Source organism: Polypterus senegalus, chromosome 1 (genome assembly GCF_016835505.1).
Source record: "Polypterus senegalus isolate Bchr_013 chromosome 1, ASM1683550v1, whole genome shotgun sequence".
In the NCBI taxonomy this organism is placed as follows: domain Eukaryota; kingdom Metazoa; phylum Chordata; class Cladistia; order Polypteriformes; family Polypteridae; genus Polypterus; species Polypterus senegalus.
Genome location: NC_053154.1, coordinates 163,092,279 through 163,115,560, shown reverse-complemented (window position 1 = coordinate 163,115,560; position 23,282 = coordinate 163,092,279). Strand labels below are relative to the sequence as shown.

The 23,282-nt window shown below is 38.3% G+C and overlaps 1 protein-coding gene across 2 annotated transcripts; it reads left to right on the top strand.

Annotated features, from left to right (window-relative positions):
* The first annotated feature begins 12,424 nt into the window (after nt 1–12,424).
* LOC120518588 (probable G-protein coupled receptor 148) lies at nt 12,425–15,193 on the top strand. 2 transcript variants are annotated; one of them, XM_039741470.1, is made up of 2 exons: nt 12,425–12,656; nt 13,890–15,193. In XM_039741470.1, exon 2 carries the CDS (start codon nt 13,939–13,941, stop codon nt 15,001–15,003), a length of 1,065 nt encoding a protein of 354 aa, XP_039597404.1. In that variant the 5' UTR covers nt 12,425–12,656; nt 13,890–13,938; the 3' UTR covers nt 15,004–15,193. The 2 variants fall into 2 exon arrangements, with proteins under 2 accessions (XP_039597404.1, XP_039597397.1); XM_039741463.1 differs by lacking the exon at nt 12,425–12,656 and adding an exon at nt 12,684–12,719.
* Nucleotides 15,194–23,282: the final 8,089 nt, after the last annotated feature.

Here is a 23,282-nt window from a genome sequence, read left to right as displayed (position 1 = left end):
TCTAACCGTTTGTTACATTGTTTGAAACATTTTTTAAATTCGTCTGAAGTAATGCCCATTAATGCTCTGGTCGTTTCTTGTTTTACCTCTTCGACGTCAAAAACGCCTTCCTTTCAAGTCTTTTTCATCCGAGGGAACAAAAAGAAATCACTCGGAGCTAAATCCGGTGAGTAGGGTGGGTGGTTCAGGGTTGTCATACCGTTTCAATAAAAATAGTTACTGCAACACTATTTTCAAGAAGAAAACAAAATTTCACTGCCGCGCGTTGCTCATGATAATCGGCCATCGTAAAAAAAACGACTCTTGCACAAAACTACTTTTACAAAAAAATTCACTGAACACAAGCACAACCTTCCAGACTGAATGCACTTGGCAGACTGACTTGTGAGGAGTGTAACTAGATCGCCCTAGCGGCCCAACCACGTACTGCAAGTACCAACCTAACAACAACAAAATTCCAGTTATTTTTGAGTCCCCCCTCGTATATATGGAACCTTGGTTCACGACTATAATTCGTTCCAAAACTCTGGTCGTAACCCAATTTGGTTGTGACCCGAAGTACTTTCCCCTATAGGATTGTATGTAAATACAATGAATCCGTTCCAGACCGTACAAACTGTATGTAAATATATTTTCTATAAAGATTTTTAAGCACAAAAATAGTTCATTATACCATAGAATGCATAGTGTAATAGTAAACTAATGTAAAAACATTGAATAACACTGAGACAAACACCCAGGCTCCCTGCTCAGCTGCTCGCGCAGGCTCCCTCTCTCTCTCTCTCTCTCTTTCTCTCTCTCTCTCAGCTGCATGCAAGCCTGCGCTCTCTTTCTCCTGCACTGGCTTTATTTATTTAGTTATTTATTAAAACTGGCCTTTTTGACGGGAGCTGTGGACCTGCTATACCACAGGAGGAAGCTGGGTTGAGAGGAGGTTACAGTTTTGAGGGAGAGTCCCTCTGCGTGATGCACCGAGTACAATGTACAATACAGGGAGAGACTGAACACATATGGAAATCATCGGCGTGCACAAACTGAAAGGGAAACTGGATTGTTTGTATACCGAGTGTGTGGTCGTGAACAGATGCAAAAGTTTGGCAAACTTTTTGGTTGTAACCCGATTTGTACATATTCCGAGACGTTTGTGAACCGAGGTTTTATATATATAAAATCCTAAGCCTAAAAGCGCAACGATTTTATGTGATGTTTTTATATCACTTTTTTGTAACCACACCCTGGGCCGGAAATAAAATTCAAAGAGTAGGACAGCTGCTGCACAGGCTTTTAAATGTTTGAAGGGCCGTGCGAGATGCAGATCACATGGCATGGCAGCAGCAGCTGATTGAGCAAGGAGAAGGTAAAAAAAAAAAAAAAGTTCGTTTCCCATTATAGACGGGGATTCGGGGAAGCGGCCACATCTCTTTGGAATGCGTTCAGCCCCCCTCTTCAAAATGTGAGCAGCAGACTGGCCGCAATTGGGGGTTGGGCACCAAAGGTGCCGGGGGGCTTGCCCCCATAGTATTTATAAGTTTTGTTACCCAAAGCAACTATCAACCAACCACTTTGCTTTCTGTTTAGGTGAAATCGAGATTAGCCTTTATTGCTTTCTGTTTGGATAGACAGAGCCCTAGTATGGCACCCATATTTAGGGTTAAAACTCACTTGCTCAACTAGTCTGCATGACAAGACACAGGCAGTCAGGCTCAGCTCGCATCGCAAGTCCATATTTTGTTCTTTCTGAATATTCCTGAATTAAGAGTCTTCCTGCCCTAAACTGGTTTCCTAGTTTTTGGGGAGAAAAGGCAGATTTCAAGTGGAAGTCAGTAGGGTTACAGTACTGAGATGATGCAAACTAGGAATCTCCATTCAAGTATTGATTATTATTAAGTCTGAATCAATAATACGGGTTAAGAAAATACTTTTCTTTACTATAAAACAACGGATACTTGTTTAATAAACACATTGCATATCAATTTTTACGATATTTTACCATGTTTGCCCTGATGAGTATCAAAATATAGTGCCATCTATGTTTCCCAAGTATAAATCCTTTTACATATCGATCAACAATATTATATTTTGTCAAGTGCATCTTGTTTTATGAATGAATGAATTTGTTATAGAACAGGCCTACCATAAAGTGTTTTGGATTTTATCTGTAGTTGGAAATTTCAAGAAAGTCTATAGTTTGGGATCAAAGTGCCTGGGTGATGAGCTGATATATACACAGTCGGTGCCAATGCTTAGTTATTTTGCACCTTATGCCAGGCTCATTAGTGCACCAACCGACTGTTTGGTAGCTAAGTTATGTGGCTGGGCCCCCCCTCCATATTCTGCATCCTAGGCCAATGACTAAATGCCTTGGTGCCATACGGTATGCTGATTGTAACGTCACTTAATAATGTAAGGTAGTTTATACTCACCAATCATGTCACTGTAGTGTGGTGACATGTACAAACTCCAGTAATGACCCTATAAACGTATACTTAGTCTGAAAACCAGCAGAGGCTAGTTTTGGCTTTACACTTAATGCTTTTTAATTAACATCATAACATTCAATTAGCTGAAGAAAAGAGATGGCACAATTGGAGATGGCCATAAATAAAAAATAATGACAGTCAAGTTTGGAGGCTGACTAAGCATTTATTAAATCTTCATCAAGATGAGTAGCAGAATTCATCAAGCTAGCTGAGCTCTGTGTAGGAACAAATAGGAGGATGCTCACTGTCGCGTGCAAAAAGAACAGAGTTCATCCAACAGGTGCATGTTTAAATACACGTTGAAATTTAATTAATCAAATATTTGACCAACTCAGTTTGCTAAGATTATTTAGCTAATTTTTTTTGTTCCATATTACAGGGCAGTTGTTATGATAAAGAACAGATTAAGTGAAGCCTTTGGGACTCTAATTTACGATGCTCCTCCAACACAACAGATGACTCACTGATTGTTTCAAGAAATCATGTTCTTTACAGTACACTTCCAGTTAGAGGAATTTAAAAAGAAGTGGATATTCAAAAAGATAACAAAGCTGAATCTTACATAGGTTTCAAATGCGGCCCCTAGAAGAACGTCTTAATGAAACAAATCGATACTTGTAGTGCGTGTTCACTTTTTCAGCTGAAAGATTCATAAGAGGGAGGAAACATTCTAAGTGTTGCACTTTGCATCAGCTAGAATCGGTTTGCTTTCTTTTCTTTTAGTTTAAAAATGTCTTATTTTTGCTCATTTATGCACAACTCTGGCCAGAGTATTGGCGATTCTTACATGTATTGAATAATTTGCCAATGTCTAACTTGATTTTGTACATATCCCGGCAGTACATTTCTCACTGATACACGGTCTGTCTTTTGGTCATAAAAAGACTGGTCTGGTCGTATCAATAAGTTCGAGACGGCAGGTGAGGGTGTTGGTTGTGGGGTATGGTCTATAGGGGAGTAGTTTACATGGCCCTCCTAAAGGAGAACCTCTTATATTGTGGCTGTGGGATAATAAAAATAGGTCTTGATAACTATGGTGACTTTCCAAGTTTTACAACATTAAGAGTTACCTCTAATTATCATGTGAAACGTTATCTGGAAAATGAAAAATAAAGGACCGTTCTTTGACATCAGTGGAAGCAGTACTCCAGATTTACACACCACAAGCTACTAACCTGTGTGCAACTTTATTATCTTGTATTCATGCTTTTGATACGCTGAGTATAGGATCTGCTTTAGTCAGGGAGCCCCCGCCATCAAGTTTTTCTTGAAATGCCATGTGAGTACTTCACCCAAACCTAACCAGTGTACACCGGTATGGTATGGCATACTTGCACAGTCAGAATAAAAAGGCCCGTTCAGAAGCTTATCGTTAAACTCTAGCATTCTCACATAGTTTTTTAGCTTTTGTTCCAACATTGTCCATTTTGAATACTTTACCATAAACAGCATTTGATGTCTCATCAGTCTCACTGTACTGTGTGTTTTAGTTGGTCACATGGTAAGTTTATTTTATCATCAGCAGATATCACTTTTCGGAGACAGTGGCACTGACCAGAATGCAGGAGACAGAGCTGGAGGTGGCAGAGTTAAAGATGCTAACATGATGACGAGGATGGACAGGATTAGAAATGAATACATTAGAGGGTCAGCTCAAATTGGACGGTTGGAAGACAAAGTCAGAGAGGTGAGATTGCGCTGGTTTGGACATGTGCAGAGGAGAGATGCTGAGTATATTGGGAGAAGTATGCTGCCTGGGAAGAGAAAAAGAGGAAGGCTAAGAGAAGGTTTATGAATGTGGTGAGAGAGGACATGCAGGTGATGGGTGTGACAGAACAAGATATAGAGGACAGAAAGATATGGAAGAAGATGATCTGCTGTGGCGACCCCTAATGGGAGCAGCCAAAAGAAGAAGAACATATCACTTTTATGAAGTGGTCACATGACTGCTTATGGATCTGAAGTTCCTCCCCAAGTACATTTATTGCGTCTCCCCAGATATAAAATGATAGCTTGATTGTGTTAGAAGTGATTGTGCTTCCATTCGATTTAGAGGTCTGTGAGGAGAGGCATGTCCCTAGTTTCTTGCGTAATTACCCGCTTATTGATGAGCTACCACTTTGTAATACTTCCTTATGAACATGCTACTAATGCTGTTTTCTAAAGGTCTTGGACAATCCCTTTGAGGCCATTGCAGCTTGTCCACCATGGCGTAGTCATTCTGGACATCTAATCATCTCCCGTGTCTATCTCACCACTTCACCACCTAACAGGTAATGTGTGGTAAGCATACTGGTGTAAAAATGGCTGCCATTGCATCATCCGGGTGGATGCTACACATTAGTGGTGGTTGAAGTAACTCCACATTCAATAAAGCACTTTGGGGTAGTGAGAAGAATGCTCTATAACATAAAGAATTATTATTAGTAGTATTACTTTAAATTTTTGGCTAATGCAGACAGCATCCGCTGAATTAAAAAATGGCTTTTTGTAGTTTTTCTTGCTTCACACATTGGAAGAAGGGGGCACAGACTGAGATCACTAACTGTACCTGCAAGCACTTCACAGATGCTTTTTACAGCTAAGGCTAATTATAAAAATGATGAACTTTGTACCTCCATACATGTTGATCACTAGACAGAGCTAAATATCTCAGGAATCAAGATATGCGCTAGTAGCTTCAGTGCCAGTCTTGTCATGTGCACAGTGAAACTCTTACTTGCGGATTAAATGTTTTTGCTTTGTATGTGCTTGCCTATCTTGTGGCTATGGTGCCTTTTATGATGCTTTGTTTTGTAGTTTTGGCTTCACAGAAAAGACATAACTTGTTTGGGTTTTTTTTTTTCCCCAATTTCTTGCCTTTATGTTCCTGAGAAAGCAGAGCATTTGGCTATCTTGTCACCTCCTTGCATGTCACCATACTCTCGCGGGTTCTGGCTGCACTCCTTGGATGTGTGTTCGTGTGCACTCTGCCATTTCCTCCTGCAGTGAGAAACATACAAGGCCTAAGACACCTGGGGCCTCATGTATAAATGGTGCGTACACACAAAATGTTGCATAAGAACGTTTCCACGTTCAAATCGTGATGTATACCTAACCTTGGCATAAAGCCACGCGCATTTCCACAGTACCTCATACCCTGGCATACACAAGTTCTCCGCTCGGTTTTGCAGACTGGCAGCACCCAGCGTCAAAGCAGTGCTACTGTTCCTATGTGGTTACCCTTTCTTTTTTAGATCCACATTCCTGATGCGGCTTTATCAAATACACTGAAATTAACTGCATATTGTTTATTAGTTTAATGCATCTGATTGTAATTAACCAGTAACAATATTATGGTCCACAGAATGGTCAAACTATTCTAAATACCATAGCTGCTTTAGAGTTGTTACTCTCAGTGCACCTTCTTCGTCTTCTTTCAGCTGCTCCTGTTAGGGGTTTCCACAGCGGATCATCTTTTTCCATAATACTCTCACTGCACCACTCGGAGTATTTATATCACTGTATCTGAGTGTGGAATCACAGCTCTACAGCAGCAGATCGGAAAGAGAATTATCGGTATACAGCATCAAGCACACGCTGCCTCAGCCATGCTGTCTATTTGAACTGCTCTCACATGACAAACGCTTCAGAGCCTTTCCTGTATGGATCTCGTGGTTCAGAAACAGTTTCATCCCAAGGACTCTAAATGCACTAAATCAGTCCATCAAGTGCTCCTTGTAGAACTGTTTGTACTTATAAGTACAATTACCTCACTGTAAACTTGTGATACAGTTATAATATTGAACAAACTGAGCCACTTTAAAAAGTGTGTACTTGCATATGATGACAATATCATTTTTAAGATGAAATGCAGCAAAATATGTTTATTATACAGATAAAACTTTAACTTAATTTAAATAATCTATATTGTTAATAATTAAACATGTGAGGACACGGTGCCACAGCGCTAGCGTGGAGCTGGCGCTCCGTTCACAGATTGTTCCTGCCTCGCTCTGTATTCTTGCTGGGGCTGGTGCGACACTGGAAGGATAGGTGGATAAAATAATTAAACACGTACTACAAAGATATTTCAGTGTTCCTTAAAAGTTTTGAAGAATCGGCGTTCTAAGCTTACTGATGGCTTAACGTCTATTACAGAGCTGAATGTGTGGCAATTGTGTATCTGGAGAAAGAAAAGTAAGGACAGGAATTGGAGGTTAGTACGTTTGAAAGAGACAGTACCGCTGCAATAAAGTATTTCATTGAAGGTCACGTATGGCGCAGCAAGCATCTTGCGTGAGACATGAACAATCACTGCACCACCGTGTTCCCATGTTTAATAACATGCTTTAACTCCTATCATCATGAAAATATCATGTATACATCTCAGTATTTTAATTATTCAGAGAGCTGTAATATTATGAATGTAATGGATTCTGTGTCGTGTTGGAGGAAGAGAAAGGCCATTTAAGAAGCACGTAGTGATTCACACACACAAAGCACATAGAAGATCAAATACAAAGCATTTAACGTGCTACTTTAGTTACGATGGGATTTAAGAAACTAGTAAATTAAATGATTTTAAGATGAAGTTTATGATGTTCTACTTTAATGACAAAATAAACTGTGATTAAAGTGGAAATTTCAAGATTAAAGTTGACATTTCGTGCTTTTTTCCCCGCTGTGTGCCTTTTTTTTTTCTCTGTACCCTAATAAGCTTTCATATGACACTCGGATGGTGGGCTACGACTCGCCTTTTCACAGCGACTTTGATATCTGACAACTTCTTTTTTGTTTTGGGCACTGTGCGACTTTGTGAACTTGAGCTTTCGAGTTTCTCTGACACGCTATGTCACTTGATCAACTTCCTTTTGTTGTTTAGACCACTGTTCAAACCAACAAATAATACATTTTTCTTTGCCTCCACTTGGTATTTGCTGAAATTCTTCTATTTTCCCTCGTGCTTTTGCCATTGTCTTTTCACAGAACGCTGAGCTTAAGGGCGATTTATGTTGATTTCCATATTCAAAGAGGCGTAATTCTGGGAGGAGTTGGGGCGGGACAGCAGACACTTGCACGTGCGTTACTTTTCACGCTGGCCAGGATTTATGGAGCGGAAGAACATGGAAGTTGGCGTTTGCACAGATTTATGCATCTGTATTTTTTTATGCGGAAGCATATTTCCGCTTTTGTCCGCACACTATGTTATAGTGTGAATTTTACATACGGCGTTATACATGAGGCCTCTGGAGTTCTTAACTCACCATTTTTTGTCCTGAATGTGCCTTTGTGGCCTTTGCTTTTCATGAAATCAAACCGCAAACAGTGACAGTGTTTAAGTGATGGATTTTGCTGAAAAAGAAGCATCACACCAGACTTGTTGTATTTAATTGGTTAGGATATTTTATTTCTTCTGCCACTTTCCTATTGTGTAATAACTTTCAGACAATAAAAAATCCTCTGACTCCATATATGTTCTGAAAGTATCCACTTTAGTCTGCAAAGATGGACGATTCAGCAAATGCAAAATGGCGTGAGTAATGTTGATTAATGAAATTCACCAAAGCATTGTTCGCTGACGATATCCTATGTTTGCTGGTGACTTTATTTGCAGAATATTTTCTTGGAAATTCGTGCTATGCTAACTTTTTTTTTTTTTTCCATTGCTCCATTATACATTGCAAGGCCACCGTGACTTGTAGCTGCCTTGCACAGAACTTTCACACATGCCAAATCTAAGATCATGTCAGTAGTAGGGGGCATTGCAGTGCCCCAATCCCAAGACACAACCTCACTAACACTAGTCCCAGTTTAAATAAAAGATTCATTAGCACCTACGGTGGGTTGGTGCCCTGCCCGGGGTTTGCTTCAGGCATGCATGATGTCACAACCTTATTAGTACTCCAGCCACATTTTCATTCCACATTCATAAAACATAAATTAATAAATAGAAAACAACTTATTTTCATTTTAAATTCACCTACATTGACTGACCATAATGAGTACTGCCACTGGATATATAAGGTTGTTGTTCCCTGTGTCCTGGCAACACAGCACCACATGGCTAATTTGCATGCATACTTAGCCATGTGCCCAACTACATCTCAAAACAAGCCTTAAAAGAGCCCTCACATTCTCCTTCCTCAAGTAAGAATATGATGCTGTTAATATAATAACAGACTAGGGGGCTTTGCCCCTTGCTTGCTTTGCTTGCCAACCCCCAGGCCTACGCTATGTGCTAGCCTCTTTGCGGTTCTGACACTCGTGTGTGGGGATATGGATGTATTACAGCGAGATATTAACCATATTAAAAATTAGTAAACATAATAATTTGAAAGTAAATTGATTCATGTTGCGGTAGAGGTATTTGTTGCGTAATGCAATTTTGTTCTGTTTGGCTTTGAAATTAACACTCAAATACTTTTTAAACTTACACTTTTACTGTAAAACTTCAGTAGAAACTATTTTTTATTTACATTTTTGGCAATATCACCTTGAATTTTGATTCTGTGTTTGTAATTGAATTTCATTTTGTTCTCTATTAAATAAAATAAAATAAAATTACTTTTTTGAATTCTATTGTTATCTGCAGATGATTTACTACATTGCCTTTCTTGGGTACATTCTTCTTTCTTCAGTAATTCGTGCGGTGGAAGACCGGACAGTGCTGACAGTTGTAGATATTCTTTGTGATATTGTAAGCTGATGCTTTCATCTTCAACTGTTTCAGTCTATTGATACGCATTTAACCAATTTGGCTTGTAACCGATCAACATTTTTGGAGTAAATCCATTTGACTTCCTCGTTTCTATGTGCTAGGAATGCCTGTATAATCATTTTTATTGTTGATAACCCTTCAGGATAAACTTCTTCAATAAGATTTGGACATAATAAGTCTTCGTTAATTGGGAACTTAAAGTGAGGAAAATGTAATAATTTGTAAGAACTGAGAGAGCAGGAAGTGTGTCTGAAAGCATTTACACGAATGAGAGGTAAGAGGACCGTGGGCATGTTTGAATATGGTTGAGAGGAGGGCGTGACTTGAAAAAATCTCTTCAAAAAAGTCTTAACTTGTCACAGGATTTTTTTTTATATATAATAGAAAGAGGTATTGCTACTTTCAAGGTGTTTCTTTCTTCATCTTAGAAGAATAAAGTGTGAAGTATCTACACAGATGTAAAGGAAACAAAAAAGATATGATAGCCCAGACCCATACTTTCAAATAATGGAATAAGCTCAGTGTCATGCTACCACTTCTGGCACCGCCAGTGTGTGCTCTGACGTGGAACTCTCCCAGCAGCGCGATTGATATTTTATTTACTTATTGATTGTTTGTGGCCATTTGTTGTATTTTATTTGTGGTTTTCATTCTGCTTGTGTCTTTTGTTGGTTGAAGCATGATGGCATGTTGTGGCAGATTAGCAGCACGGGCATCCTCAGCCCCAAATAAGGCAACTCGGAAACTTCAGAACAGACCGCAGAATTCAGCTTTATTGTATGGTGTGCATACAGACTCATTTAAGATGGAATAATGAGCAAACAACTATAAGCAACTTCTTCATTTATTACAATTCTTATCACACAAGTCATTATTCATCCTCATCTTTCTCCTAGCATTCCATTGCTCTAGTTCTTCCTCTAATTGATTCCACCAATAACTCTTAGTTAAGGGTGTCAAACCCCACTCTGTCTATCTTATCTGTTTGATAAGGACTATTCTTGCTTGCTACTATAACTGACAACCAAAGAGTTCTTATTCTATCTCTAAGCGAGGGGCCCATCTTTCTCCAGCTCTCCTGCACGTCTAACCAATGGCTTAATAAACTATTGGTGGTTTCTAGCTCATACAGAATAATAAATAATACGTAGGAATAAGTCTTTTTAATCCTAACTCTTAAATCTTAATGCTTAGTAAAATATAGTGTCTGCTTTTCTCATGGGCTTATAATACTCTTCTAATACACAGAGATTACCAATTTTAAAGCCCACTAGTTAGCATTGTTGCCTCACAGCTCATTCCTCATTTTTGGTCACAATCATCTGTCAATAACTACATTTATTTATACAGCTCATGTTCATACAACAATGTAGGCAAAAGTGCTTTACAAGATGACAAAGAGAAAGTTACAAGAAAAGAAAAACAATTAAGATTAGGCAATAATATTAAAGAATATGTAACAACAAAACAAAGTAAGGTCCCCTGCAGTCTATTAGGAATACAACTGAAATGTAGCTACAAAAAAAGCCGTATTAAAATGTTTTTTTTTTTAGCAGTTTTTTAAAATTTTGCACAGTTTTAGCCTGGCAAATTTCTATTTTGGTCCAGCATAGTTGACAGATGCTTCCCCAGCCTTCAGAGACACTCTGCACCATGATAGTCCACTCAAAACTAATTCATTTCCTCCTTCCCATTTGACTTTAATGTATTTCATAGAATTAGGTGATGTCCCTGAACATTTCCCTGATTTTGAAGGACTGTTAATGGGGTTTGCACATAAATAATCGTGAAAAACAAATGGATGTTATGAACCTAAGATTTTCAGAGACATTGCAGAGGTCAAAATCAAAGAAGACTGTTAAACTACTGTCAAAACAAAAAAACGCAAATTAAACACGAAGTCAGATGAAAGATTACTAAATTCTTTTGTCTTAAACCACACCAAAAACTGCATGTGAAGTCTCTTTGTTTTCCCACAATATTACATTAAGTACCCAATTAAGTGCCAATTTATATAGACCAGGGGTAGGCAGTGTCAGTCCTAGAGGGCCACAGTGGCTGTTCCAACGCAGTTTCTTAATGAGAAGCCAGTTATTGCTTAAGTGACATTTTGATTTCTCATTTTAGTGGTCTTGCTTGTTAATGTTCCTCACCCTTAATTGCTTATTTCAGTCTTAAACAGCTGCATTCACTGTTCTTAAAGGCTCCAATAAGAAGCAAATGACAAAAGAGCCAGCAGTTCTCCATCTACTGTATATACTCGTATTTAAGTTTTCCCGCGGATAAGTCGGGGCTTGATTTTAGCGCATAATTTCTGGTATTTTATAATGTCAGTCATATAAGTCGTATGCAGAAAGCTCGCACTATTGATCCAAGAGATTATATTATGCTAACGCCCACCTGAGAAAGCAACCACGGAGCACACTGCCTTTTTTTTCCTATGTATTGTGCCTACGTGACCACACAGTAATACCCGAACTATTCAGAAGCGACGTTTGCACTGATTTGTGTTTTTTGTATCTCACACCCTCATACACCTTTATCGGAAGAGCATCTCTTATCTATGATGGAATTGTTCGATCAGAATAAAGTATGAAGCTGGTTTTAAATTAAAAGTCATTGAAGTGGCAAAACAAATTGGTAACTGCGCTGCTGCAACAAAATTTGATGAGTTTGAGAAACTGATGTGAGATTAGTGGAGGCAAAAAGATGTAAAAAAAAAAAATTAAGTGTCGCATTTTTGAACGGGTATATAAGCCGGGGTCTGATTTTATGATCAATGTTTTGGGTTTGATACCCGACTTATACATGAGTATATACGGTAACTTGTTTCCATTTACACCTTTGTGTGTTCATCATGCACTATTTGGTTTAATAAAAGCACTTAATAGAAATATATGACAGATTGAAAATGATCTGTTTTTGTCTTCAAATCATTAGGATGATAACCTTGGAAAGGAAAAAAGTCTACGATATAAGAACCTAACATTGCAGACTAACAAGCCATAACATTAAATAAGGTAAGGATTGGTTCCTAATTAAGCAACTGGGTTGGAACAAAATCCTGTAACCACTGCGGCCCTTTAGGACCGAATTTGTCTGCCCCTGATATAAACCATGCAGCCAGCAACCGCTCAAGGCATTGAAGCAACAGTTCTACATAATGGCTGGACAAATCAAAAACACAATGTTAAAAAATATAACCAGTAGTGCAAAAACTAGGAACTGCCAAATAATATAAACTTGGGTGTCTGTGATGCTTTAAACTTCTAAAAATGCTGTATAAGTCCAAAGAAAAATATTTTTAAGCAGAAAACAATTTTGTAAACTCATATTTTTGGAAAACACATTTCTTACTGATGTTTTACATTCTTTTTATTTCAGTGGGAGATCTTCAGAAAGCCTGCTTCTATAGCCAGAACAGACTGGAAAGACCATAACTTCTGTGCTGGAGAATTGGTCGAGTTGTGAGGAAGGTGGTGAACCATTAACTGCAGCTTGGGGAAAAAGTGCCTGATGGGATGAACAAAGAACCTTTGGTTTGTGTCATAAACAACAAGGAGTTGTCTTCAACAGGTCGCCTTCCTGACTTCCTGACTCTTTAGTTCTTTCCCATTGGAGGGCTGTTTTTTTCTAATTGCCATGGGACAACCAGGGCCCATGTTGTAAAAAGAATACAACTTTCCTGATGTTATGATTAATACTATAAACTTAAAATCAAAATAATGAATTTGGGAGCGTTTCTCCTAGATCTGGTTATGGTAGATAAAAGCAAAAATTAAAATTGTTTCTCTTTCGGCTTTTTAGAAGAATTGCTTCTTTACAGGTGTAACCCACTCTGGATGTCCATCATATTAAATAAGAGTAAGAAGCAGAAGGAAATCGCAAATCTATCTCTTATATATATTTCTCTTCTGGTTCATCCTGCTTCCTCTTCAAAACCGGTCCCCCCACACGCAGCCCACACGGCATTTCTCGATTCCTATTCGTCCTCTTCCAAACCCTTTCCCACGCTGCCTGCAGCCTCCCATACACCCCCACGCCGCTTTTCTCGATTCCTATTCGGACTACCGCATTCCCCGCTCCTCTCTCATGACCCCATTGGTGTCGCGTCACGGCCCTATATTTAGCCTGACTACGTGACCTTTCCCTTCAGCCATGTGTGCGCCTGGGAGTCTTTTCCGTAGCCTGCTACAGGAAGGTACTCTCTCGACCATTGGCGTTGGTTTCGCTGCTTGCTATTTTCATTATACTGCAACGGTTGTTTCCTAAGCCTTTGTTATAAAATGAACAACAGCATCTTCTCTGTCGACGGGTTTTTGTACAACATCATCTCTATTCCGGGATCCGGCAACTGCCTGTTCCTATCAGTGGGTTATTTCTTGACACAAATTGTCTCCAGCAAAACACCTATTCACAACTGCGTCTTTCAAGAAGTATTTCTTTCTTCTTTTCTCACCGTTTTCCTTTCCTATTCTTAAACCACTGTATGCTACGGTGGGCGTCGGATATATACGATAATACAGCAATGGCTGTTGCTACCCATAGCAGATAGCAATCAGTTTTGGAGGTTTAAGCACATAAAACATAAGCAGTAATGGTTGTTATTATCAAATCATACAAGCAAATGCATTGCCACCATTTTTTCCACTTGTAAGTTGCCACTTACAAGAAGCAGTTGAATGATCCACATTTTCGCTTGCTTTTAGGGAGAAGACAGAACACTGAGATCTTCTTCAAGACTCGTCAACTTCAGGTATGCCGTCCCTTTCATGGAACATGTCCAATCTGCAGTGGACTCCGTTTGTGATTACCTGTGACACTACACCCAACAAATCCTTAGAAGACGGTTTAAGAATATCGAGAAAAGATGTGAACTTTGAAGACGCAGAGCTGTGGCTCCCAATGATACGTTACTGGCGCTTAGAACTTTTTATGATCCCTGCTTCCATTTTCATCTTTGTTACTTTGCTGGCTGATCCACTTATTTTTATTTGCATTCTCTCAAGCAGAAAACTCCGTCAGGAAACTCGCTATCTTCTCCTGGCGAATGCCCTCTTTGCGGACATTGTGTTCCTTATCTTCAACTTAGTGCTTTCAGCCAGTAACATGGCAGGCTTACATTTGCAGAAGTTGCTTTGTGAAGCTCTGTTTATTGTAGAGGTAACAACCTACTGTACAGGCATCTTGACCATTACATTAATGGTGCTGGACACCTATCTCGCTGTCCGCTGGCCGCTGCACTATATGAACCTGCTGCCCTCCTCCAGGGCTAAAAAAATTGTGGTTGGGATTTGGATTTTAGCTGCTGTTTACCCAGTCACCATTATGATTGCACTGGAAATGCTGGACAGTATTGAATGGGAGAAACAGGAAGTGTGCCTTATGCTGCTAACCTTAGACAGCAGAACCCTGGGAAAAGAAATGGTCATTGCCATCCACGTCTATTTCTCTTTAGGGGTCATGCTGTGCTCTTTGCTGATTTTTTATTGCTACATTCGGCTCTACCTTATTACCAAGATGTCAGGAGTTTGGCAAAACCGATATTCAAGAGCTAAAATGACATTGCTCTCCCACACCATCATGTTGCTTCTTTATTTTAGCCCTGGTTTAGTTTTCACTATTGAGATCTTTTTATTCCAACATTACCCTGTGGAACTGGACATTCGGGTGTGGATGAATATAATAAATATCAATCTTCTGGTGCTGGTGCCTAGGGCCTTCTTCCCTTACCTTTATGGACTAAGATATCGAGAAATCTGTGATAGTATAAGAGGGCTCTTTCGAAGAAGGAGGATGAGTCAGATTAGTAGTATCTCCTAGATCTCGGGGATAATTGGACAAAAGAGTGCACGGTGTACACATTTACTGATGCATGCCCTTCAAAGGTAAATATACGTGTTACGAATATGATTGTTACAAGTCAGACATGACTGTATACCCATAAACAGATCAGCCTATCAAAGGATATGCTTGGGGGAAGTGATTTTTAGGATTGGTTTGTACCCGCCAATTTGTCGCCTATTTTATTTAAATTTCTTTTGTGAATCTATATATCTTTTGAAGCATCTTATGTGTTATGTAACACTATGATGGTGCAGTGGGTGTAGTGCTGCCCTCTTAAAACTACAGGGGAGGCTCAATTCACACTGTTGTCATTGTTTAAATAATTTACAGAAGTTATCCTGTGATATGTCAAGAGCAAAAGCATATTCTAAAACCAGGTGGATGGTCAGTTCATGTGCAAAGCATTTAGAAATGATTCATATTTCAAAGCAGACATACTCCAATTAGCCTAATCCAACGAGCAAATGAAGAAGCTGTGATGCCAGGCTGTTACCATTTCTCTTAGCTATAAGTGCATCACATAATTCAACAGACATTTACTGAGTAAACACACTCATATTTCCTGTGAGGTGTGCTACTGTGCATGTCCTCAGAATATTACCTTTTTTATATGTCCAATACCACATAGATAAACAGATTGATTTGTTTTATTCAAAATATATCCAAGTCTGATATTAAATAACCAGAGATTTTTCATGTAGGGAAGACAAGTTTTTAGGTAAGGTTATTATACTCACAAATAATGGTGATGGACAGTGGCAACGTGTTTGATACATTGAATTAATCCTGAAGGAGAAATTATCTTTTCGCATGACCTTTGGAGGTCAGAGCACAGGGTTGGCCATTGTACAGTGTCCATTGAAAAATTTTCAAGTTAAAGGCCTTACTCAAGGGCCCAATGGAGCAGGATCCCTACTGGCTGTAACAGGATACCCGATACAGGCACAGATACATGGTCTTAGAGCCACCACTATGTTGAATGTTGATTAAGACATGCAAGTAAGAACTTCATCGTACTCAGCATATATGTAATAAGTGAGTCTATGATGCCATTTTAAAGGTTTAAAATCATACCATAGCATGCCGCAACATTCTCAATACGTATTAATTTATTTCACAGACATGGAGTTCCGGGGCCTATTCTGAAGATATGGAGAGAATGTGCAACAACTGGGTGCAGAATTCACAACCTTGGCCATAGTGAAAGTTTTAAATATTTAGTTTATTAAGTCAATAAGAAATCCAAGAAGTAACAGAAATTCCAAAATTCAAGCAGTGTCAGAATATCAATAATATGTAGTGCCATTTTCTAACCCACTTAATCCAAACTAGGGTTGTGGAGGATCTTGGAGCCACACACTAAACACACACTAACAATTTAGCATGACCACTTCACCTAACCTGCAGACATGGAGTGAACATGCAAACTCCACGCAGGGAGGATCTGGGATGTGAACCTTTTTTACCTTGGTGCAAGGCAGCAGTCCTACATCTGTGCCACTGTATCAATAATATACAATTACAAAAGATAAGGTACAAAAATACAAAAACTAAATTAAGCAAAGCCAAAATCTTTAAACTTGAAAGTCAGAAATTGTATAAGGAGACAAAATGGCATAACAAAAACAAAAAAAAATCCTATTCAGTGCCACTGCAAACAAGAAATGGCAGCAAGTGCTTCTTCTGAAGTGCCTGGACACTGTGGTGAAGTCTAATTGCAATGCGTAGGGCCAGCTGATTTGTTATGAACATCATTGGACCACCCTTAAAGCACACTAACCTTTAAGTCAGAACTTAACAGAAGTTATGGAAGCAGTAAATAATTTAACAAAATGGAATGACAAATAATATTTCACGAAAATATGTAAAACCTTATGTTTTGTGTTCTCACAAAGAGATTGTTATGGGAAGAAGTCAGTTGTATGTTGTCAAGTCTAAATCTTCTTAGAAATTAGTATGGCCAGAAAAAGATGTTCTCTCTGGATTTAACCTGAAATTTGCTCCAGGCTGCTCTACAATGGCTGTTCCCAAGGATCATGAGAAAAGATCATTTCCTGTCTGGGATTTATAGAGTATATCAAATTAACAAAGAAAAAACAAAAGGAATCTAAATTAAAAGTAAGAAGGCCAACAAAATACAAAAGAAATCAAAACCAAAACCCAGGCCGTACCATGACAAGTGATTTACTGTACTGTATGTCTGTAAAGTGGCATATGGCGTATAGTCGACAGAAGCTCGTATTCTGAATAGGTTATGAAAAAGGAGAGGATGTGAAATTTTAAAAAGATATGAGTACCAATTCCATACTTTGAAAGATTATACCTCCAATTAAATATTTAGTAGTAACCAACCCGGCAATTATGTTGATGATTATTTTAAGAAGAATAATTTGAACAATTTAATTTGCCGTTTAAATTTTCTTCCCATTTTATTGCAAATCAACTAATTTGGGAAAATTTAAATGATTTGAAATATAATTCTGTGAGTTTGATACATTTTGAGTGGTATGTCCATCCTCTTCATCAATTCCACTTTGTCGTATTCAGAAGCCTCAACACTTAGGTCAGAACCGTCCATTACAGAGCATACATACTCACTCTCAGTCACACACTGGGGGGCCAAGTCTCAGGTGCCAGTCACTCTAATATACTCATATTTGAGATGATTGAGGAAATCCTGAGAACAATGAGGGAAAAATCCCACAAAAATCTGTTGAGAACATGGAAAATCCCACAGGGTGTAATGGAGTTCCTATTTTTGAAGGCGGGGAAGTTAACTCCATTAACCACAGGCTATTCCTTAGTGAATCACTTAACCTTCTAGCTGGTCCTGTTCATCCATAGTTGTACAAGAACAACACCATTCATCTCATTTAAGCATAATAAAAGTCCACACCAACCAACACTGCTGAACACAAAAACATTATACAGCTAGTGCAATAAAATGGCAATAGGATGAAATTACAGGATGGACTAATTATGATTTATTGCAGTGTTTTAATAAAATATTTGCAAATAAACATATTAATGTTTCATCTGAATTTTGCTCATCTGCATAACTGCTCCATTTGTTTCATGCTGTTTTAAAAGCTTAATCATACTTCAATTTCAGATCATAGGGGCCTTATGCTAATAATGGTTGACATTTTATTATTCTGACTTTAATAATGAGTTTAGCAAGCAGAAGGATGTGTTTGCCTCCTCAGTTATTGTCTGATTAATGCAACTCCTGTATCATTTTTCCAACGGTATGATTGTTTTTGCCGAGACTAATGACGATTCCATATAAGAGAAATGGAAGAATTGTTTAATTAGTGACCCTTATATTCTTTTTGAGAAGTGGTAATGTTTTCTTCACTAAAAAAGTAATCTCTTTGCTCCTGTATTGAATAAAGACCTGATAATTAAATAATGGCATTACTCATTATCTTCTTCAAGTAAGGCAAAGTGTTAAACTAGATTTGTATGTTGGAGAAATAATTTAACAAAGACAAACTGAACTGAACTGAACTGATCTCTTAGAGCTTGGTGGACATCAAGATGATGCTTTGCCTCTCAATATGTTCTTCCAGTAATATCTGGTGTGACAGCTGGCAGAGCTCCAGTTGTTCCTTTGGCTTAAGACACAAGTCATTACTTTCATGTACTCCAAAATAAATGAATCCAGCTATGTTAAATCTCACCTTCTTCATAATTAGCCCCACATCAGGTGGCACAGATGCACACCAACACACTGACACATTTTAAACACAGGAATCGTAGACATCAGCTAAGGTAAGGAAATTAAGTCACCCATATATTTTTTTTTGCATAATATTAAAGAATTTAGTTTATTATTTATTAGGCTAAAATGTTTTAAAATACTGTAATTCTATTATATACATACACATTATTGACCTGCCCATGAAAAGATACAGGTCAAATTCTGTTACAGCAAATACCGTAACAAAATCTTCAGAATAACCAATACTTTTTGTTGGCCCAGACAAATATTCATACAACGTCATGTTTAACGGATCTTGTTTAAATGAAATGTAAATTTCAGTATAATTAACTTTTTAAAGTACTTAATGCATCTAACATCTCATTTTCAAATAAAATATATTTTCATTTTAAGAAGTACTATTTTTTTTATACCGGTACTGTCAGGCTTGTGTCACAGAGTTAGCTGCATGCGAGACAGAAAGGTGAGTCCAGGTTCACAGGCACAGGCACTTTGTTACTGTATAGAGAAGGCAGGTACAATCTCAAGACTTCATTCAAAATAGGAACTGTTATTCAGCAAGCACATAAGATAGGAGCCATGACACTGCAATTGTCCTATTTTACCCCCTATTCAGATTAGAAGAACACTAGTGGTTAGGAATCACCGCTGTGACAGTCCAAGACAGTGTGAAGAAGAGCAGGTCAAAGCCCGGTGTTAAATGTTCTTAACACTGTGCGACAAGCACATTACGCTGTAAGCCTCGTCCTGCAGAGGACAACCAATTGCTTTGCCCTTGATTTACTGTTTACCAGATGCAGCATAGTAGTTACGTAGCTGTCCTCGCTCTACTACCATTAGAGATGGTGAATCTCCAGCAACCCTGGTCACAATAGTAAGTGTATTTTCCCCATATTCATTAAAATGAAATTTCCATTATAATAAAATATTTTTATGGTCCCATCAATTTCATTACAATGGGATTCCACCTGTATATGTTATTGACCCCCTAACAAAGCGCCAAACTCTTTACACAACTTCACAGGCACAGTTCCAGGTACAAGAAAGGGAATTTATTTTCAGAAATACCTTAAACAGAGGGCAGCACGGTGGCAGTAAGGAGACCTGGGTTCACTTCCCGGCTCCTCCCTGCGTGGAGTTTGCATGTGGAGATTGCGTGTCCTCCGGGTGCAGGTTAGGTGCATTGGTGATCCTAAATTGTCCCGTGTGTGCGCCCTGCCCTGGGTTTGTTCCTGTCTTGCGCCCTATACTGGCTGGGATTGGCTCCAGCAGACCCCGTGACCCTGTGTTAGCATATAGCAGGTTGAACAATGACTGACTGACTGACCTTATACAGATTTGCACAATCAACAACTTCTAAACTAGAATTTCCAGGTGAGTTTCGTCTGACTCCGACTCTTTGCTTCCTTTATAAGATTCCTCTATGTTAGACTCGGAAGTACTTCTGGTGCTATCACACTGCATCCAGGAAAGACTTCAAGGTCAGGAGGGGACCGCCCTATGAGAAGAGAGCACCCCTTAGTGGCACCCAAGGACCCCAGTAGTACGGCTCTGGGAAGCTGCCTCCTTCTGTCTGTCCATTATAACAGCCTCCTAACCAGGAAAGGTACCACTAACCAGCTGGTCAACCAAGGGGTCCCACTATAGCGTCTGTTCTAATGCAGAGAAGTGTGGTGTAGTGGTTAACCCTGAGGTTAAAGGTTCACATACCACTACTAAGACTGTGTGACCATGAGCAAGTCATGTCACTTGCCTACACTCCGATTGGAAAAACAAAAGAAATATAACCAATTGTATCTCAACCGTTGCAAGTCACCTTTGATAAACGCGTCATACAGATAAGTAAATTGTAATAATTACGAGTAAAAGGAACAGGGATGTAAGAAAAATGGTAACATCTCCATTTAAAGTAAGTCCACAAGTATGGACTCCTCAAAACCTGTTGAAAGCCTTAGCAAATGTTTTAATGAGTTTTACATAAAAATAAATGATGTGGCCTTCTGTGCTTCTATAAATGAGTGTAAAGGACACATGGTGCTTCAGCAGGGCTTGAATCACAGCATTTATGTGACTTTTATTTTGATAAGTTATTGAGTGTCTTTGGTTTAAATAATTAATTGTGCAGTTTTTGCCAGGAATAGGAAAGGAAAATGGCGACATATGGGGTTAACAAACAAGCACTTCACTGAAAGTGAACAAGGTATTCATTTCTCAGTGTTATATGTAAAACAAAAGTTACAAATGTTTATGTTAAGTTATTTACATGCTTTTTATTTTGTACTTCGCCTTACTGTTGTGACCCTGGCTGAATGAGGGTCAATTCTCAGACTGATGGCTTATGAATTTTTATTACCGTTTCAAAAAATAAAAAGCATGTAAATAACTTACCATAAACATTGGTAACTTTTGTTTTACATATAACACAGAGAAATGAATACCTTGTTCACTTTTCAGCTAGGTACTTGTTTGTTAACCACATATGTCGCCATTTTCCTTTCCTTCTGTGAGAACCCTAACTACAAACAGGACTGTTTCATTTCTGTTAGGTAGATTGCCCAGAAGGGACTGGGCAGTCTAATGGTCTGGAATCCTTTTTTTTTTTCTCCAGCCGTCTGGAGTTTTTTTTTGTTTTTTCTGTCCACCCTGGCCATCGGACCTTACTTATTCTATGTTAATTAATGTTGACTTATTTTATTTTCTTACTGTGTCTTTTATTTTTCTATTCTTCATTTTGTAAAGTACTTTGAGCTACATTTTTTTTGTATGAAAATGTGCTATATAAATAAATGTTGTTGTTTCCTATTCCCAGCAAAAACTGCACAATTAATTATGTAAACCAAAGACACCCAATAACTTATCAAAATAAAAGTCACGCAAACACAGTGATTCCTGCCCTGCTGAAGCATCATGTGTCCTTTACAATGAGCGTGCTTGTCATTTGCCATGTGTGATGCTTCCTCTATTGCAGCAGTTCTAAAACTATCGTATTTCGCACCCCCCCTTTTCTACCTGGAATAATTCTGCGCCCCCTGCATAATATAAGATAGATGAGAATAACCCATGATACAATTAACAAAGGTATGATACTCGTGCGGTGTCGCAGCATCCTATCATTTTTACTTCCATAAGTTTTGCATGTGTTCGGCTAACTTGAATGAAATATTTGCAATTTATTTTTTTTAAAGTGCTTTAATAACTGTTAAAATGCCTTGTGTGGTTTTTGGTAGAAATTTCAATCCCAAAAACAAAGAATAAATTATTTATTTTTATTGAATTTGTTTTTTAATTATTAATATGTTTTAATTTTTAAAAATCTCGTAAACGAGGACATATTTTCATCTGACAAATATTATACCGCTGTTAGTTGTATTCATACACAGTAAATTATTCAACTCAGTTTGGTAATATTGGCTACTTTGCCAATGTGGTGCAGTCACGCCACATTATCACCTCCTCTACTGTCACCCGAATGTTCGCAACTCATACCGAAACGTCTCGAACTTTCTGGATTGAAAATACGCGACTATAAAAGCAGCAGCAGCGGTGCTGCTCATCGTAGAAACAAACTTCAAATAGAAAAGGAGCTCAGAGTGTCTATCTCGAATATCAAACCAATCCTGGACAGGATGTGTACTTTAAAGCAGGCACATATTAGTCATTAGATCTATGCCTTAGACATGTTTTATTTTAATTTTTGTTATAATGCATTCGTTGTGATTATATGCTTGCAAACTTAAAATTTGAAATAAAAATGTAAAAAATTAATTTTGATGTTCATTTATTCAATGCCCCCCTTGTACAGTTTCATCGCTCCACAGTTTGAGAACTGCTGCTCTATTGGATCAGGCAGCAGACAGTGACTATATTTTTCTAAATGATGTTATATATTTTATTTGTGACAAATCCTCAAAAATTGCTGCTTGGTCTATGATTCAAGTCACCTCCATCCAAGCTGATTGTAACTTCTCACAAAGTCAGAGTAAAGTATGCCAAGTGTGGCTTGTTTTCGACTATAACTTGTTTAGTGCTCACCTCAGAACAATTCAAAGACATTCATTGTTTATACTCTATATGCTTCACATATTCATACATACTGTTCATAACATGTAATGTTTTTAACGTGTTCAATATCAATAGAAATATATTCAGCTTGTTGGATTAATCTTAGTTTTCCATTTAATCAGACATTTAATAGTGGCCGCCAAATCCCGGTATCTCAAGCCATACAAATATGGGGTTAAGGCTTTTGGTAACATCATAACAATATTAGACATTGTCATAGTGACATATATCAATGAGAAGAAATTCATTATTTTTTTGGCGAGAAGAATTTTTTCAGTAATTAGAATTATAACTGGGAACAGATAAAAAACAAACAGGAGTGAGTGAATTAAGAAGGTCTGCCTGCCCCTCGAGGATATTCCATTCCATATCCCTGAATGACGAGTTCTCCAATACAAAGTATAGTAACAGCTCACAATAACCACAAAACAAGAGCAAAACATGATCACCAAACCAAAGTAGTTGAACT

Coding starts and splice junctions, on each gene's coding strand:
- LOC120518588 (XM_039741470.1), top strand. CDS start 13,939: ATGCCGTCCCTTTCATGGAACATGTCCAATCTGCAGTGGACTCCGTTT.